The sequence below is a fragment of the Pelodiscus sinensis genome, chromosome 1 (assembly GCF_052426305.1).
Source record: "Pelodiscus sinensis isolate ZL-2025 chromosome 1, ASM5242630v1, whole genome shotgun sequence".
Taxonomy (NCBI): Eukaryota; Metazoa; Chordata; order Testudines; family Trionychidae; genus Pelodiscus; species Pelodiscus sinensis.
Window position 1 is genome coordinate 9,443,553 of NC_143052.1, and position 17,901 is coordinate 9,461,453.

General features: G+C 47.4%; 1 protein-coding gene across 2 annotated transcripts in view; it reads left to right on the plus strand.

The window, feature by feature from the left end:
- Positions 1-1,494: 1,494 nt before the first annotated feature.
- Positions 1,495-17,901, plus strand: part of PODXL (podocalyxin like) — an 89,258-nt gene continuing 72,851 nt past the window's right edge. The window contains exon 1 of one of the 2 annotated variants that reach the window (XM_006120348.3): positions 1,495-1,921. In XM_006120348.3, the coding sequence (XP_006120410.3) occupies positions 1,876-1,921 (46 nt within the window). In that variant the 5' untranslated portion in view covers positions 1,495-1,875. The remainder of the gene's footprint in view (positions 1,922-17,901) is intronic. The other variant, XM_006120347.3, reaches the window with a different exon arrangement.

The following is a 17,901-nucleotide window of genomic DNA, read 5'->3' on the forward strand; positions in this document are numbered from 1 at the left end:
GCCCTTCCCTTTGCATGTTATGGAAAACAGCCCCTTTCCCAGGGCTTCTGGTTGTCCTGGCACAACCCAACCCTGATCTTGCATTAAGTTAGGAGAAGAGGAAGCTGCCTACCAAATTTAGTGGCTCAAGCTCTTAGCATTTAGGAGGAGTTCTTGAACTAACGAACTCACAGATGGACAGACGCACTCTAAAATATAGAGAGAAATTAGTCTGTAAGGGTATGTCTACACAGCAGCGCTATTTCGGAATAACGGACATTATTCCAAAATAAACAGCGTGTCTACACTGCAAACCATTATTTTGAAATAATGTCGAGCTGGAGGACTTCTTACTCTGACTCCTGTAACCCTCATTTTATGAGGAATAAGGGAAGTCGAAGGAAGAGTGTTCTTCCTTCGACTTCCTGCTGTGTAGTCAGCACCAAAAGCCGAATTAAACTATTTCAACTTAAGCTACACAATTGATGTAGCTCAAGTTGTGTAGCTTAATTTGGCTTTTTGCCCTGCTACATAGATGTGCCCTAAGGTGCCAGAGGACTGCTTGTTGTTTTTAAAGTTACAGATTCCCACGGCTAACCCCACTGAGACTATCCGACAACAGAACTCCTAGATGTTTAGGATTCACACCAAGTTCTGTTATCTGCCCTCATTTAAAACCCCTCAAACTTCTGCACATTCGCCATGCGCTCTCCATGCTTGGTCTTCACCCAGAAGTGCTATTTTTCTAGAGAGTCTGAGGACAAAGAGTCAAATGAAAACGTACTCCCATTTTAAAACGTATAAATATTTTATTTGCTCCCCAAATGGCTGAGGAAAAGCACTCAGTCCTCAACATTCAGTTACTCCGCACTGAGAAGTAATGTCCGAGGAGAATTAGTACTGCTCCTTTCCCGTCTTTGTGTAGAGCAGCTGCAGTGCTTTGGTGAAGATGCTGCTTTGCGGATGGGAGAGTGCATGTTATTCTTTATTTATTTCTATTGCAGTAGCACCTAGGAGCCGGTCACAGGGCCCCTATTGCACACACATAGCACTAAAAGTTCCTGCCTCAAGGAACTAGCAGGCAAAGTCCTGGTGTTGGTATCATTCAGTCTCCAGTGGTGACCTGTGTAAAAGGTAAGTTTTTCATCCAGTTTCAGCTGTGGCCTGTGGAACCAACTCCAGCCTCCTAATCCTCCTGTGGCTTCTATGCCATTCCCAGGGAAAGCTCCACACCCAAGGGAGCACTGTGTGTGTGTGAGGCAAGTAGGGGGGGTTGTTAGGAATAATTGCCTTGTGCCTCCTGCATGCTTCCTGGGGCCTCTCACTGCACCCTTGCAGACTGAAGGTGGGGAGGGAGAGGGGAGAACAGACCAGCCCCCAAACTTGCAAGTGGGAGGGTGGGACTTGCAGTGGACAGGCCGTTGCTGTGGCCAATCAGGGCCGCCCTAGGGGGCAGCCAGTCAGGAAGCAGGGATGGGCGAAGCGGACCAATCGCTCTCTCCGGGCTCAGCCGCACGGGAGTAGCGAGCGGTGCCCAGGCTGGAACCCGGCAGGGCTAACTGAGGCAGCGGCCGCAGCGGCAGCGTTGAACAAAGGCAGCTGCAGAGCGCGCCTGGAACCCGGCAGGGGGAGCCGCAGAGCCGCGGGGCAGGAGAGCCGAGCCGAGCCGAGCCGGAGCGCCAGGCGCAGGGGAGCCCCCAAGCCCCGTGCAAAGGGGGGAGCCGAGATCGCGGGCCCCGGCGAGGCGCAGGAGCGGAGAGCAGCGCAGCAAAACAGCGCCCCGGCTCCGCGGGCGGCGGGCGCCTGTCCTGGTGGTGCATCGCGGAGAGCCAGTCCCCTGCCCGGGCCCGGGCTGGGGGGAAAGGCAACCACCGCTCGGCGATCCGGGGAGGCACCATGCGTCGCCTGTTCCTGCTGCTCGTCCTGGTCTGCTGCTGCAGAGGTAAGTGCCGGCCTCTTGCCCTGCGCCTTCCTCGGGGACCTCTTCTCTGCAGGGCTCGCTTCTCCCACTCTCCCCTCCACTGCAGAGGCGCACCCGGCTGAGACCCAGCAACTCATCGCATGTGAGCCCCCACAGCTGGCGAGCCTCTGAACCCCCCAGCTGCCTAGGGGAGAGAGGAGCTTGTGTTGACACTGAGCAGCGAATGGGCAGCATGGGCCCCGGGGCAGGGCAGAGTAAAACCAGGATCTCATCCCTGGGAGCAAAGCAAGTGGCAATGGAGGGACACGGAGACCAATGGCTCCCCCACGCCGCAGACCCTATTGGCGTGTGCTGGGCACTTGGAAGCCACTCCTGCTTTTGCTGAGTTTGAAGTGGAAAGGCCCCAGACAGGGGACCCTGTCTGCCTAGTAACACTTGGCGTCTCTCTGCCGCTCTCCATCCCAGAAAGCACTTTCCGCCGTCATTCAGGAATTGCTACAAGAATCCATTCACCCCTGGCTGAAATGCAGGTGTCTCTGGGGTGGAACGGGGCAGCTGTTTAGCAGCACCCAGCAGCTGAGAGCAGGACATAAAGAGTGCTGCTTGGGATGTGGATCGTACACCAGTGCTAGTGTCACGCTGGTACCACCCCACTGACTGGGCTGGAGTTGTTATTTTGACTTCTGTTACAGTACCTGCGCCCGTGCCAACCAACAGCCGGGCCCCGCTGTGTTAGGTGCGGTACGAACACAGCCCTGGTCTACCCTACCAACTTGTTCAAGGGCGTGGAAAATCCACACCCCTGAGTGATATAATTACACCCACTGAACTCTGATGTAGACAGCACTATGGAGCAGGGAGGGCTTCTGTCGTCGTAGCTGCTGACACTCTCCTTTCGGGGTTGGTAGCGTCTTCATGAAGCGCTGCAGCTGCAGTCTTGTAAATGTAGAGAAGCCCTGAGAGACAGTCCTTGCCCTTGCAGAGTTTACTGTGAAAAATGGACAAGATAGACAAAAGGTAGTAGGGCAAACAGGGAAGACAGCTCCCCTGAGGTTAGGGGGAGAGCCAGGGAAAGTTCTAACTCCCCATGCAGTGTTCTAGCTACAGGATCTCTGTTTGCATACTCCAACCTACACTGGTGGGAATGGACCACTGTACAGGGGAATTTGATGAGAAGCAACAGTAACCCAGGACTTTGGATTTCATATCCAGCCTCTTGTGAAAACTTCCATTAGGACCTTTAATGGCCCCAAGCCACCAAGACCTTAGTTGGCCGTCTCATCTGAAAGGTGTGTTTAAAAATGCACTCCTGGCATGAACTATTTTTAAAGAAAAATAGTCGGAAGGGGAATTTCTCTTTGTTGTAAATGAGAGGAAGGGTGGGGTAGCAAAGGAGTGGAATATTTCTTGCTATTCAGAGAGAGAAAGGAGGGGGGAAAGTTAAGGGGATGCATTGTAGTGAATTCTCTGCCCATTGGATAAAATTTCCCTGATTGCTTAAAAAAAAAAAAAAACTCATTTTCTTACCTTACAGTAACTATCCAGAGTTAAAAGCGCAGTGAAGGTCTGCCCCAGGCAGAGGTCTTGAGCTTAATGACTTCAATCTCTGGCTAAAAGTAAAGTGTCTTGTCTTCACTCTGTTTTTGCCTCAGAGTAGCTCCTGCTCCGTAATTAACCCATGGTATAGAAGAAGAAAAAACCCTTCTTTTTTTAGCAGTGAAAAACAAGTCCTGTGTCAACAGGTGCTGGGACGTCAGGCCATTATGAATGCAGATAGAGGCCTTGAAAAAATTATTTCTCTCCATTTTTAACACGAGAAGACTAGCCTCACTCTGATCTCGGTGATGGTGGTGTAAATCAGGAGTAACTTCACTATCAGTCAGTGCAGCCGTTTACATTTTATACCACATAAAAACTTGGCCCAGGAACGTCTTGGAAGATTTTTTCCGTAGGGTTTTCCGTCAAATCCTTTGTGAGTTATTTGAAGTGGGGTTAGGTTTAGGGCGGGGCCCTGAGGTGATGGTGAGGGGTGTGTGATCTATCAGGGAAGTCTGTTGGGCTCCTCTTGGAACTCATTCAGTTCTGCATAACAGCGTCTCCTTCCGTGGAACTTCAGAGTTACGAACACCTTGGGAACAGAAGTTGTTCGTAACTCTGAAATGTTCTATATGCTGAACCAAACACTAAGTTCTTTCAAAAGTCTACAGCTGAACATTAACTTAATATAGCTTTGAAATTTTACGATGCAGGGGAAAAAATGTGACCTTCAACCATCTTAAATTAACAAGCACAGAAAGTCTCCTCGCTGTGTCAAATCTTTTTTTAAACTTTCCTTTTTCTTTTTTTTTTTTTTTTTAGTTTAGGTTTGACACAGCCCTGTACTCCGTGTGTGTGAGCATGAGCACATGCTACTGCCTGGTTGCATGTTTTTGGTTCCAAACGAGGCATGTGGTTGATGGGTCAGTTTGAAACTCTGGCGTTCGTACCTCTAAGGTTGTCACTCTATGAGCAGAAACAGTTCAAATCCATGGGTACGCTCAGAGATGGCAGACTAATATATGTCAGGAAGGCTGGCTGATTCTGTCCCTTATTTTCCTACAGGAGGAAAAAAGTGAGGATGGGGGAGGGTGTAAATTAAAATGTGCAATTTTGGGGAGGTTTAAAGAAAACAATATGACGGGAAACCGCAAGAAGCTTGATTGTTTTCTTCCTGACTGCTCTACCTGTGCACAGGTGTTGGGAAATGCTGTTGCCGGTGCATACGAGTGACGAGTTCTGGTTGGGTAGGTCCACACAGGTGTGAATAAATGACAGCCCAGAGCACAAGGCACCTCAGCATCAGGCCGATGGCACAGCAGTATTAAAAATACAGCTGTTTTCTACGGAGCCTCTTTTACGGTGTAATCAGGGCCTGATTATGGGCTCACTCCCATGGGGATCCCGGGGCTGCAGTGAAGCTATTCCTGATGTCCTCTGGGGTAGGTCAGATCGGAGACTGGCTGACACAGCATACACCTTAACAGCAAGGCATGAGGCTTAACTGTAGATGATGAGAAGATGGTCTTAACCCTAATTGCCTCACATTTAGACAATCTATTGAGAAAGGCCCAGCGATGCCTATTTTAGCATGTTCACAGGATGCTTGTTAGGGTTTTACATTCCGTTAAGTGATATGGGGGTTCCGCTGGAGGAGACATTTGACCCCCCCATATCTTAAGGGTGGATACAAAGAACCCCAAATAATCTCTGATTCAAATGGCAGGACCTGATGTTCCCCACAAGCTTGCTGTCTAATCGGAAGCCATCCCAGCACTGCAGATTTCAACGTGGGTCTCTTAAAACACCACTTGCAGTTCCAGACCTCATAGACTCATAGACTTTAAGGTCAGAAGGGACCATTATGATCATCTAGTCTGACCCCCTGCACAGTGCAGGCCACAGAATCTCACCCACCCCTCCTAAAATAATCCTCTCACCTATATCTCAGATATTGAAGCCTTCAAATACTTTGAAGACCCCAAGATGCAGAGAATCCTCCAGCTGTGATCTGTACCCCATGCTACAGAGGAAGGCGAAAAACCTCCAGGGCCTCTGCCAATCTACCCTGGAGGAAAATTCCTTCCTACAGCAGTTCCAAAGTGGCCAAGAGCTGGTTTGCTCTCAGGGTCTGTGCGTGAACTTGCAGAAACTTTTAGTGGGATCTCCTGTCTCATTCAACTACTCATTCTTCTTTCTTGCTTCATCAGGAGAGGCCGCCTGATGAAAGCGGGAGAGTTCCCGAGGTCAGACTGTGCTAGGAATGAGTGGGGTGGGTTTTCTTTAACTCATTAGCAGGCATGCGTTAACTAAATCATAATGTGGACAAGACAGGCTGTAGTTAGCAGGGAGAGGTAAACAATGTGGGAGCTTTGACGCTGGTATTCGTAAACTCTGGCAAGGTACTGAACTTGCGCTGTGTCGCTGTTTCCCCCCAACTAGTGAAACGGATACCCAAATGGTTCTTCCCCCTCCCAGGGCTGTTTGGAGGCTTAATGAATTAATACATGTTTGCAAAGCACCCAGACATCCTTGGATGAAAGGACCTGTAGCAGAGCGACATCATGGTTTATTTTCATTCCGGAGGGTTTCTTTGATGTATTGTTGTTGTTATAATTCATGCCTGTGGCTGATGTGATACTGCAGCGGTTTTCAAAACACTGTACATGAGCCCGGCCCCTTCTCTGCAGCTCCCTTACGGTGTTGGGGCTCTTGCCCTGGCGTTTGTGACATCAGCCCAGTGGGGCCTGCGTTTGTGGGGTCCTGTGGCAGGCATCTGAGAGTCAGTGGGGTCAGAGAGATCTCTTAGGCCTGGAATCATTTCCCCATTGCCTGTGACATTAAAACCATGGGAGCTTGTGGCTTGTAGACTCCCCTTCAAGAGCGGATGGAGTGAGACCCACCTAACCTGGAAAATCCTGGCCTGACCCGCTGTACGTACTCGGGGGAGACGGGAGTACTGGCAGAAGGCACCACACACCACACAGAAGATAGTGCTGAACCCCATCCCCATTATTTACAGTGGGGAGGCCCCTGTGGGTATGAGGGGAGATGAGTGTGGGGAAGAAGAGGAGGCTGTTTGCTGTGGAGCCCCTGGCTGGCTTCTGCTGGGCTGCCCTCCCCCACCCGTGAGCATGGACCTTCCCCTTCTGAGCCTCGCTGTTGGTTTGGGTGCGTTTCCATGAGCTTGCAGCAGCTCTGAATTTGGCTCCTCCTCGTCTCGGGTTCCTTCCATGCAAGCGCCTGTCTGCTGCCAGCGGCTGTCCCTGTGTATGAAGTCGCCTGTTTACTTGGTCAGCCAGCTGTCAAGCTGTCGGTTGGCTCCTGTGCCAGTCCGCGAGGGGGAACCGCAGCTGCATGCAGAGCGTGACTGGGCTCTGACAGAGCAGGGAACACCAAGGCGTGAGCTTCTCCTCAGATGTTGCACCCTTCAGCACTCATAGCAACAGGGATGAGGGCTGTGCCTGTCAGGGTGCCAGTCCCCAGCATGGAGAACACTGGGCCAGGGGGGACAGGCGGGGGAGGAGGAGAAGGTGCCAGACATTCTACCTGTTCACCTAAGGATCCTTGTAATGGCTTGGCTAGTGTGCATGTGCCCTCTGCTGGATGGACCTGGAAAGGCCCAACTTTCTGTCATAAGCAATTGTTTTCCATCCATGTGCAGAATAAATTTTGTTACATGCACCAAGGCATGTGCAGATGTGCACCACCTGTAGAAGCACATGCTGCCAACTGTGGGTGCACTGCTAATCAGATGGGCAGCATTTGAATCTCTCCTGGGTGGGCGCCCAAGTGCACAGCTTTCAGGGAACACTGGCCCCTTCACCTAACAGTGTTGCCTCCTACCTCAAATAGAAGTGGGTTGTGCTTCTGGAGCAGAAGGATCTGGGTTCTGGCTTTGTGGCCACCTGCCTTAGCACCCCTAAGCCCATCCTATTTTATCATCCAGCTGGTTCCTTCTCAAACTACCCTCATCTCCCATGCTGAGTGCATGGATTCCACCCCCATTCTTGCTGTGAACATCTGTCCCAGGCTATGTCTACATTACACTTCTTTTTCGGAAAAAGGTACATAAATTGCACTCCTCACTTTGCATACCTTTTTCCGATTCTTTTTTCAGAAGAGGCTTTACCAGAATTTGGCCCATCTACACTGGGCCAGATTTCGGAAAGCCCTCCTCTTTCAGAAGAGCCCCTTTTCCTCATGAAACGAGGTTTAAAGGGTTCCTGAAAGAATGCGTCTGCTTTTCCGAAAAAAATTTTGGAAGAGCAGATGCGGCAGAGTTTTTCTGAGAGACCTTGTATCCCGGAAAAACTCCGTAGTATAGATGTAGCCCCAGTGACCAGAGAGGAAGGTTGATTGCATGAGGAGATCAGAACCACTCGGTTGAGTGTCATAGGCCCTATACTGCTCGAAGCTACTGACATGCAGGGAAGCAAAGGCCCTCCAGAATGTTTGGCCATCACTCATGCTGTTCAAGGGTAAGCTCAGAACTGCCAAGAGCCAACCATGCGCGCGCATGCACTAGAAAATGTCTGGCGCCATCTAGCTCCGCTCACTTGTTTGAAACCCTGGTAACTTTTTCCTTTTATATGTTTGCTGCAATGTCTTTGTTTTCTAAGAGCCTATTTATACCTGTTGCTGCCCTTGATAGCATCTTCCATAATAAGCCACTTTTCCTTGCAGAAAAATTGTTTTCAAATTCCTATAGCACTCGCTTTTTCCTTTGGGAAGAGTTCACGACCCCACCCTCTTGTTATTTTCATTGACAGGGACGCAAATAGCTCTGGAAAGTCTATTGTTTCCGTTCCCCCTCTTGTGAATTCTGTGCACTGCATAGTAGTTGTCTCTTCCTCTTCTGTTTGCTACAGAATGATGACCTTGTTTGCTTAGCTTTATTGACTTGCTAAGACCCTGGGGTATCTAAATCACTTAGGCTACGTCTAGACTGGCCCCTATTCCGAAATAGCCATGCTACTTTCAGTTAGGAATAAGAGATCCTCCGGAAAAGGGCTTTATTCCAGAGGATCGCGCCAGTCTAGATGCTTTTTTTCCGGCTTTTCCCCAAGCCGGAAAAAAAGCGGCGGCCATGTTTATTTAAATCCCGCGGGGGATATTTAAATCCCCCGCAGATTTCCCTATTCCAAAGTTGGAAATTAGCATGGCTATTTCGGAATAGGGGCCAGTCTAGACGTAGCCTTAGGTTTTCCCTCCCTGACCACAATCTCTCTTCATATCATAAGATAAGCTGAGCTGCATGCAGTGTGCACCTTGCTAATATCTACCTGTTCTTGCATCTTGTGTGTAACCCTGCAAAGGACAGCAAGCTATGTAACACTGAGTGGGGAGGACCTATCTGTGTAATAGGCAAGCTATGGAATTGTGTGATATACAGATTGAACTTCTCTAGTCTGGCACCCTCGGGACCTAGATCGGTGCCGAACTAGAGAATTTGCCGAACCATGAGAGGTTGATATTGTCTAGCAGCATGACCAGCACTGCTGCTTCTTACTGGGCTCTTAGGAGACATTTAGGCGTAAATTAGATAAATAACAGCACAGAACACTGAGAATCAGGGTGGATGGCTATAAACAAACATTATGGGACTGTGGGAAACTTGGTCACACCCATGATAAATGGGCATCTGTCTAACTAAAATAATTCTGGATCACGGATGTTGCAGCTCCAGAGAGTTCCGGATTACAGAGGTTCAGCCTGTAGTTATAACATGGATTGGTGCTTTCCACACATCCACGGGGGAGTTGTGTCTCGAGGCAATATATTTGGCTCTGCAAATGATCTCTTGGCATATTAGTGACAGTCACTAGCTGCTGCAGGTTACTTTTCTGGTTTCTCTTGTGATGGTCTTTGCAAAGCTTAATGCCATAGAGAAGGCAAATTAGGCTATTACTGTTATCCCGGTTTGCTCTTTACCCTAAGATAATAACAAGAGGCCAGTCAAAGACATTGAAAAGCAGCAGATTTAAAACTGGTAAGATGTGGTACTTTAACACAGTGCTTAACAACTTGTGGAACTCACTGCCAAGGGAGTTCATTGGTCCATCAAAAGAGAGGATTAGAAGGGGATATTGAAACATAACATTAGAACAGCCATTCTGGAGCAAACCAAAGGTCAATCTAGCCCAGTGTCCTGTCTTCTGACAGTGGCCAATGCCAGGTGCCCCAGAGGGAACAAACAGAACAGGGATCCAACCTCTGTCACCCATTCCCAGCTTCTGGCAAACAAAGCAAGGGACATCATCCCTGCCCATCCTGGCTAATAGCCATTGTTGGACCTGTTGAGCACGTCCACATTAGTTAGGATAATAAGGCTGAGGGTCGCTCAGCATCCTGTTTCAGGGCATAAGCCAGTCTCTCACTGGGAGGATTTGGAAGAACATCTCCAATTTCTATTACTTGTCCCTTAAAAGCGTTTCAGCACATGCTTTGGTATCGGGGGCTGACCGTTGCCAGAGACGGGAAACACACTGAGATAGGTCGCTGGTCTGATCCAGTTTGATAAGTCTTTTAAAAATCTATCACTGTTCCTCTGCATGGTTGCCTGCAGCCAAATATCCAGGCTCCATCTGGAGTTGATTCACTTGGTTATATTGTTGTTTTCTCCCCAGTTCCTTGCCCCGGTTTAGCTTCAAGAGCAAACGAACCTGATGCTAATCGCTTTGTGATCATTCATACACAAGAACCTCTGCCCCCTTTTCAACCTGCCCTGATTCCCCACTCTCTGACTGGATGGTCCAGACAGGGCTGGCAGTGAAGCCACCGTGCCATCCGGGCGCTAGAAGCTGAGATGGGGGGGACAGGGGGCGGGGCATGGCAAAAGGGGAGGGGGCGGGGACTAGCCACGCCCATTCACCGCACTGCCTGGGGGTGGGACTGGTTCCTGCCAGTAAGGCTGTCCCTCCCGCCCCTGTCCCCTCTGGCCAAATCCGTCAGCCACTTAGTCCACATGCTGTAATTGTTTCCTGTCAGTAGAGGTATGCTCACATGTGTCTGGCCTGTGCCGGCTGACCCGGGCTCCGGCTCATGCCGTTTAATGACGGCGTTGATGTTTGCGCCTGGGCAGTAGGAACCGGCGTGGTTGGAGGGTCCCAGAGCCAGGCCTGCATTGTAATCAAACAGCCCCTTTGCCCAGGTCAGCAGGCGTGGGCCAGATGTGGGTTTTTAATTGCAACGTTGACAATCCATCAGAGAGATACTCAGGGCCCTGAGAAGTGCTGCAGTCCTGCTGCTCAGTGACAACTTACTAGTGCAGTCTCTCCCATATGTCAATCAAGAGTTGAAAATCCCGCTCCTTTTCCCTTGGCTAAACAGTATAATTTTAGCGCTTCTCCTAGGCTCCCCTATTCCTGGAGTAAGACTTCTCTGTTTCTCTTGCTGCTTCCTCCATTATTCTGAGGTGCAATTCATCTGCGCCTAGGGCTTTGTCAACTTTTAATCATTCTAATTGCATAATTCTCCGCGTTAGTGCTATGCTAAAACCTCTTAGTGTTTCTCTCTGCCCTCCAGGAATATGTATCCCTACCTAGAATAGTGATAGAAATGTAGCCGTGTTAGTCTGGTGTTGCTGAAACAAAATACAGGACTATGTAGCACTTTAAAGACTAACAAGATGGTTTATTAGATGATGAGCTTTCGTGGGCCAGACCCACTTCCTCAGATCAAATAGAGGAAGAAAATAGTCACAACCATATATGACTATTTTCTTCCACTATTTGATCTGAGGAAGTGGGTCTGGCTCACGAAAGCTCATCATCTAATAAACCATCTTGTTAGTCTTTAAAGTGCTACATAGTCCTGTATTTTATCCCTACCTACACATGGTAATAGGCTGGTGGGAAATTCTCACTCTTAGAGCTGGAATACAAGCAGTAGCCTTAGTTCTCATTGTCTGTGCATTGGCAGTGCAAAATTTCCTCTGGCTTTTTCACGTTGGGAGTGGAATTCTTTTGGGCCTGGTTTTGGGCCTTTTGGGTCTGAAGGTGAATTATTTTGACGTGCGGGAGCCAAAGTGTACTAGCCCTTTTTGAGAGTGGGGAGAGAATGGATTTTCCATCGTTTAAAAAATTCTTGGGATCCACACTAAGCATAAAGAAACAGTGTGGTCTAGTGGGTAGAGCAGTAGCCTGGAAATCAAGAAATGTGAGATCTAGGCCTAGCTCTGCTGGTGACCTGATATGTTCCCTTGGGTGGACTATGTCTCTTCTTTGTGCTTCTGTTCCCCTCCCACCCTGAATCAGACTAGTCTGTTTTAGGGAGGTTAAATACCGGTTAATTGAAGAGTCGAGTAACCTCATGAATTCTTGACAGTTAGTCGACTATTCTATAGTCCCAGGGGGCAGGGCCAGCAGCCAGCTAGTGCATTCCGGCCCTGCTCCTGAGAAGACCCCTGCCACTCTGTCCTGCTGCCACTGTATCAGAGGCAGCAGCGCGGGATGTCAGGTGGGAGCTGGTCTGTGAGGGGAGCCAGTTTAAAAACTAGCTCCCCTTGTGGACCGGCTGTCTGTCACCCTGTGCTGCTGCCTCTGATAAAGAGGCGGCGGCGCGGGGTGGCAGCAGCCTCTGTCTAGGGGTGATCTGAGCTCCCAAACCCAGCATGAGCTGGAACTGAGCCGGGATGCTTCCTGCCCGGCTCCTAATACGCTTTAAATGCAGAGCCACAGTGGGGGTAGGTCCCAGACCCATTGCAAGCCCAGGACTGAGCTGGGCTGCTGGCCAGCCTGCTAAAAAATTTACTTGCAAGTTGGGGTGGGGGAAGAAGGGAATGCGTGTAGTCTATAGCATTAACCGGTAAGCTTTTACTTATCGGTTAATCGGTTAATCAACTACACGTTTACATCCTTAGTCTCTTTGGATTGGAAACTCTTTGAAGCAGGGACCGTCTCTCACCGTGGGTGTGTCTACACGGCACTCATAGCTCGAAATAAGCTATGCAAATTGCGTAGCTTATTTCAAGTGTATTTTGAAACAGAGCGCTATTCCGAAATGTCCCTTAATCCTTGTGGAATGTGGTTTATAGGGATGTCGGAATAGCAAGCTTGTTATTTCGAAAGCTCACGTCCGTTCTGAGATGCAGGGCAAGGGGCAGTCCTCATCTGGAGATAAATGGGCATCGGATTTAGCTCGGGCTTTGCAGTTGAGGCCCAGGAACTTGCTTTGGACTCAGCCTGGCCCAGTGTACACTGTGGAGGGCTAAGCCCCAGGAGATGTGTTGTGGATGGCCTGAGTTGGTGAGCTCCATTCAGGATCCAGGCAGCTGAGGGGACCTTGTGGCCTTCGGTCAGGAAGAAGGTTATGGACTTTCAGATTCTCTATTTAGATCTGCGCTGATTAGGCCGCAACTGGAGTGTTGTGTCCAGTTTTGGGCCCCACATTTCAAGAAAGATGTGGAGGAACTGGAGAGAATCCAGAGAAGGTCTAGAAAAGATGACTTATGAGGGAGGACTGAAAGAATTGGTTTTGTTTAGTCTGAAAAAGTCTGAAAAAGAGAAGACTGAGAGGGAATATGATAGCAATTTTCAAGTGTCTAAAAGGGTGTTACAAGGAGGAGGGAGAAAAATTGTTCTCCTTGGCCTCTGAGGATCGGACAAGAAGCAATGGGCTTAAATTGCATCAAGGGGGATTTAGGTTAGACATTAGGAAAAACTTCCTAACTGGGTGGTTAAAACACTGGAATAAATTGCTTAGGGAGGTTGTGGAATCTCCATCACTGGAGATAATTAAGAGCAGGTTGGACAGACACCTGTCAGGGATGACCTAGATCAGACATGTCAAACTCAAAGACTACTGAGGACCACACAAATGAAAACTGATAGCTTTCCGGGCCACCAAAGAAAATGTACTTCTATCGGAAAGTCATAATTATTTATTATTATGGATTATGTTTTAGGTATATTTTATAATATTTGTTCAGGTCTTGTTTGAATATAATACAGTAATCTGAGGTGTAAAATTGTTATTTGCTCATATATAATTATTTTTAATTTAAATATAATTTTAAGATACTTTTTATTTTATTTTTTATATGATACATAACTTGTTTTGTTGAAATCAAAACAAGTCTAGACAGCGGTTAATCAAATAGAACAGGCTTATGTGAAAATTTGAGATTTTGTAAGTTTGAGATTTTGCAGAAGCATATAATTACTTGTGCGACTGCAAAAAATGGACAAATATTTGATGTTCGTTCAAACCACGTGCACAGATAGTTTATACTTTTTTTCACAACTTTGAGTACATCTCCATGTTTATAGTCTTTGAGAATAGCACTTCCTGATGGATTATGCAGTAGATATGGTTAAATGTTATGTTTCTTGGTGGTAGGTGTTCTTGTAATCTAGCCACAAAACCGCTTTTTTTCCCGTCATCAAAGGAGTGCCATTGGTTGTTATGGAAACCAAATTTGACAAACTTAAATTATATTTCTCCAAAAGTACAATCACGTAATTGAAAATGTCTTGCCCAATTGTAGTGTCATGCATAGGTATGAGTTCAAAAGTTCTTCAGTTAAATTGAAATCACTGTCACAAGCATGCAAGAAGACAGTCAGCTGTGCAATACCATCAATATCTGTACTTTTATTGAGAGCAATAGAAAACACTTCAAAAGTTGATGATTTCTCTTTTAATTGCTCACTTAAATCACTTGCCATTTCATTTATCCTCTCTCCAACTGTGTTCCATGACAAAGAGAGATCTTTGAACGCTTTCACATTTCCAGGACATAACATTTCAGCAGTTTTCACCAGGCACTCTTTTATAAATTCACCTTCAGTGAATGATTTTGAACTTTGCACTATTAATTCTGACAAAACACAACTAGCTTTAACTGCAGCTTCACTGTCTGTGTTAATTTTTGTAAACAGTTTGTTGTCTATTCAACGCTGTCTTTAATTCCAGTAACTTATCTTGCCATAATTTCCCTTCTAATATATCGTACTTTTCTCAGTGGGTTTCATAATGCCGCTTGGTGTTATACTCCTTTAGAACACTGATCATTTTGATTGCATATTAAGCAGATAATCTTGCCTTTTGGTTGACAACAAAAATAACACAGTTCCCATTTGTGCTGGAAAACACAGCGCTAGTCTTCAATCTTCCTTTTTATAGATTTGCTACTTTCCGGTTTTGATAGTGACATTGCGAAGGACTTTTTATAGCACAAAAAGCACAACAATCCATGATGAACGAAAATTACAAACTGATGAACATAACAGAGAAAATGGCAGAGCGCACCATGATAATTTCATGGAGGTTAGGTCATAAAAGGCTATTAGCCAAGGGATAAAATGGTGTCAGAGGCTGGAGAGAGATGGCAGGAGACAAATTGCTTGATCGTTGTCTTCGGTCCACCCTCACCTGGTGCTGGCCACTGTCAGCAGACAGGATACTGGCTAGATGGACCTTTGGTCTGACCCAGTACGGCCGTTCTTATGTTCTTATGTACTCACGTGCAAATATGGCTTGGTACGAGATCATTTGCCGCCACGGAGTTGCCTGCATGCAACTAAATAGCAGCTTGCATCCTGTGCACACATGCAACATGAGAGTTTTTTCTTGGAAGGCCCCGCGTCCCTTATACCTGCTTTATAAACAATGTCACCGGGCAGGCCGCACTTAGATACTTTATAAATATGTAGTCGTGGGCTGCAAAAAAATTCAATTGGGCTGCATGTGGCCCGCGGGCCACATGTTTCACATGCTTGATGGCACTTGGTCCAGCCACAAGGGCAGGGGACTGGATTTGATAACCTCTCGAGGTTCCTTATGGTTCTAGTGTTCTATGATTTTCCTGGCTACCTCGCTGTGGCTTCTTTCTAGTGCAGGATTCTTTTCTACTTGTATTGTAGTCGTACTTCGCGCTCCCAATCTGGGCCCGGGGCTCCCTTGTGCTAAGTTCCATACAATCAAATAAACAACAGACATGACGCAACTCAGTATGGCCGCAAGCCAAGAGAGCACTAGTTGTGTGTCGCAGATGCTGGTGACAGCGTGGTGACAGTACTGCAGGGTGCAAAGAGAGGGCAAATGAATGATATCTATGCCACTTGCTGAACAACACAGCACTCAAGCCGCCTGGAGCAGGAGGGGGGCAGGATGATGACTCGGAAGAGGTGTCTTTATTTTCAAGAGCTGGCAATCACTGTGTCGGAACATCTGCTTCTAGATGCACAACCATAACAAAGCATCTGTGAGAAGAGAACATGCTGTCATGCTAAGTGATCTCGCTTTGTTCCCTTAGGTTGCAATTTGGCTTTCAGTGCCTATCAATTGGTGTGTAATTAATCTCCAAGAGGAGAAGGCCTCTGTATAATTCCGGCCCTCGGCTTCTTTTGGTAGGTGGGTTTGACTTTCCCCTCACAGAGACGTAATTCCACCGACTGCCCTTGAGTTTGTTTATTACAGCCTAAGCGGCAGTGTCTTCAGTACGTCACTGTTGTGTTGGGATAGTTGGTTTATTAGAGGAGAAGATGTGCCCTGTAGTCTTGCCAGCTCTCCTGATTTTATTGCAGTGTCCCAAGTTTTAGTGCCTCCTTGCATTTCAAATAAAGTAAGTTTCTGTCCCCCCAATGGCAGAGAAAAGCTTGAAAATGTGAAGCAAGGTCACCCTAACCTCCGGAGGAAAAAACCCAGCAGGTAAAGAAAAAGAACCCCTTGCTTATTTTAAAAAAATCCCTCGTGATTTCTTCGCCAACTTCATGATTTTTGAATGTTTGAGATTGGTAATACTGTATCCAGTACTTCCCAATGGCTGGCTTGTCCCTCTATGCTTTGTGCGTAATGCGTTTATCACTCGTGACAACTGCAAACCTTGTTCAGGAATTGCTCCCCCAAAAACCAAAAGTGAAGTGCATTGGTGTTCTGAAAAAAAGAAAACCGATTGACCCCCCCCGAGAGCCTCATGTAGGTTGTGGGTGTGTGTAAAAGCCATACGCGGTGGTGCAGTTGTGTGTCTAATTTGCATGCACTGTTGCCACGATTGGATGCCGAGGAAAACTCAGATGGCATTCTGGGAAGTGACTGTGGGGCTGATTTCAAAGGCAATGCTCTTTCTGTGTGAGGATTGCAAAGTAATTTACAAACATTAGTGACTTTGTCCTTGTATCCTGCCTGTTAGTAAATAAGAATGATTGTCCCCATTTTACAGATGGGCAAGCAAAGGCAGAAAGGGGGGACTTCTATGCTGACTCCTTTTCACCTGTGAGAGACAGTGGGAGTTGCAGCCTATAATGTAGATGGTTTGGTATGTCTTGTGTAGGACATGACTGACCTAAAACTCCACGGTAAGAGGCAGGAGTCGAATGCTAAACAGCTACGTCTTCTTTCCCGCTCTAATCACTGACCCACACTACCAGCCCTATGATCCAATCAGAATGTTTCCTTTTAGACCCTCCCTCTCATTGGCTGCCTCCTTTAATACGTGTTGGTTCATTTGTATGAAACACTGAGGTAAAAGCAGCACAGTTGGCTTCCCTGGTACAAAGCATGGCTGTCCCAGAAAGAGGACAGAGGCACATATGCATTTTGTGGCCTTAATCAACTCACTCCACATCCCTAGTCAAACCAGAGTAAGCGCCTTGCATCTTCGTTTCCCGAGCTGCAAGCTGAGGAATAAACCACTTGCTTGCTTTTCCCTGGTGTTGTTGGAGAGATGAGACCCCGTTCAAGTTCGCACGGTGCTCTGACCGTGTTAATAGATGAGTGATAATCTAATTGTCCCAGCTGTGGTGGCTTTGGGAGAGGTTCACTGCTATTCTGTGAATTGCTGTACAATAGAATGATTTTTTGAGGCCACGGTAGGGCCTCAAATGCAGATCTAAAGAGCTCAGGCTGGATTCACCGTTGCCTGGCATGGCAACACTGCAGCAGAGCAGAGATTAGGGATGCAAATAGCTTCGTGAAAGGTTAGGCAGCAAACAATCAGACACACAAGTGGGAGCGCTCTCTTGATGTACTCCGCTGCTGCAGGAGACGTTGATTATTCAGCAGATGGCACATTGCCCTCTGGGGCAGTACAGAATGAACCTCTCTAGTCCTGAACTCTCTGGTCCGGCAACATCCATGGTCTGGCATGATTTTAGGGATGCAAATCAAGCACGTCGAAATTGCTAATGAAGCAGGGATTTAAGTATCTCATGCTTCATTAGCATAAACATGGCCACTGCTTTTTTTCGACATGGAGCTTTTTCGAAAAAAAGCGGTAGTCTAGACGCAGATCTATCAAAGCCCTTTTTCGACAGATCCTGTATACCTCATTTTTTGTATTTTGTATATTTATTTAAATCCCTGCTTTCACGTGCCTAATCTACATCTCTCTGTCGACAGAGAGGTGTAGTCTAGACACACCCTATATGTCCTCAAAGAGCCCAGGAAGCAATGGAAGTGCTGCTAGACAATAGTGACCTTGCGTGGTCCGGAAAATGTTCTGGTTCAGAACCAGTCCAGTCT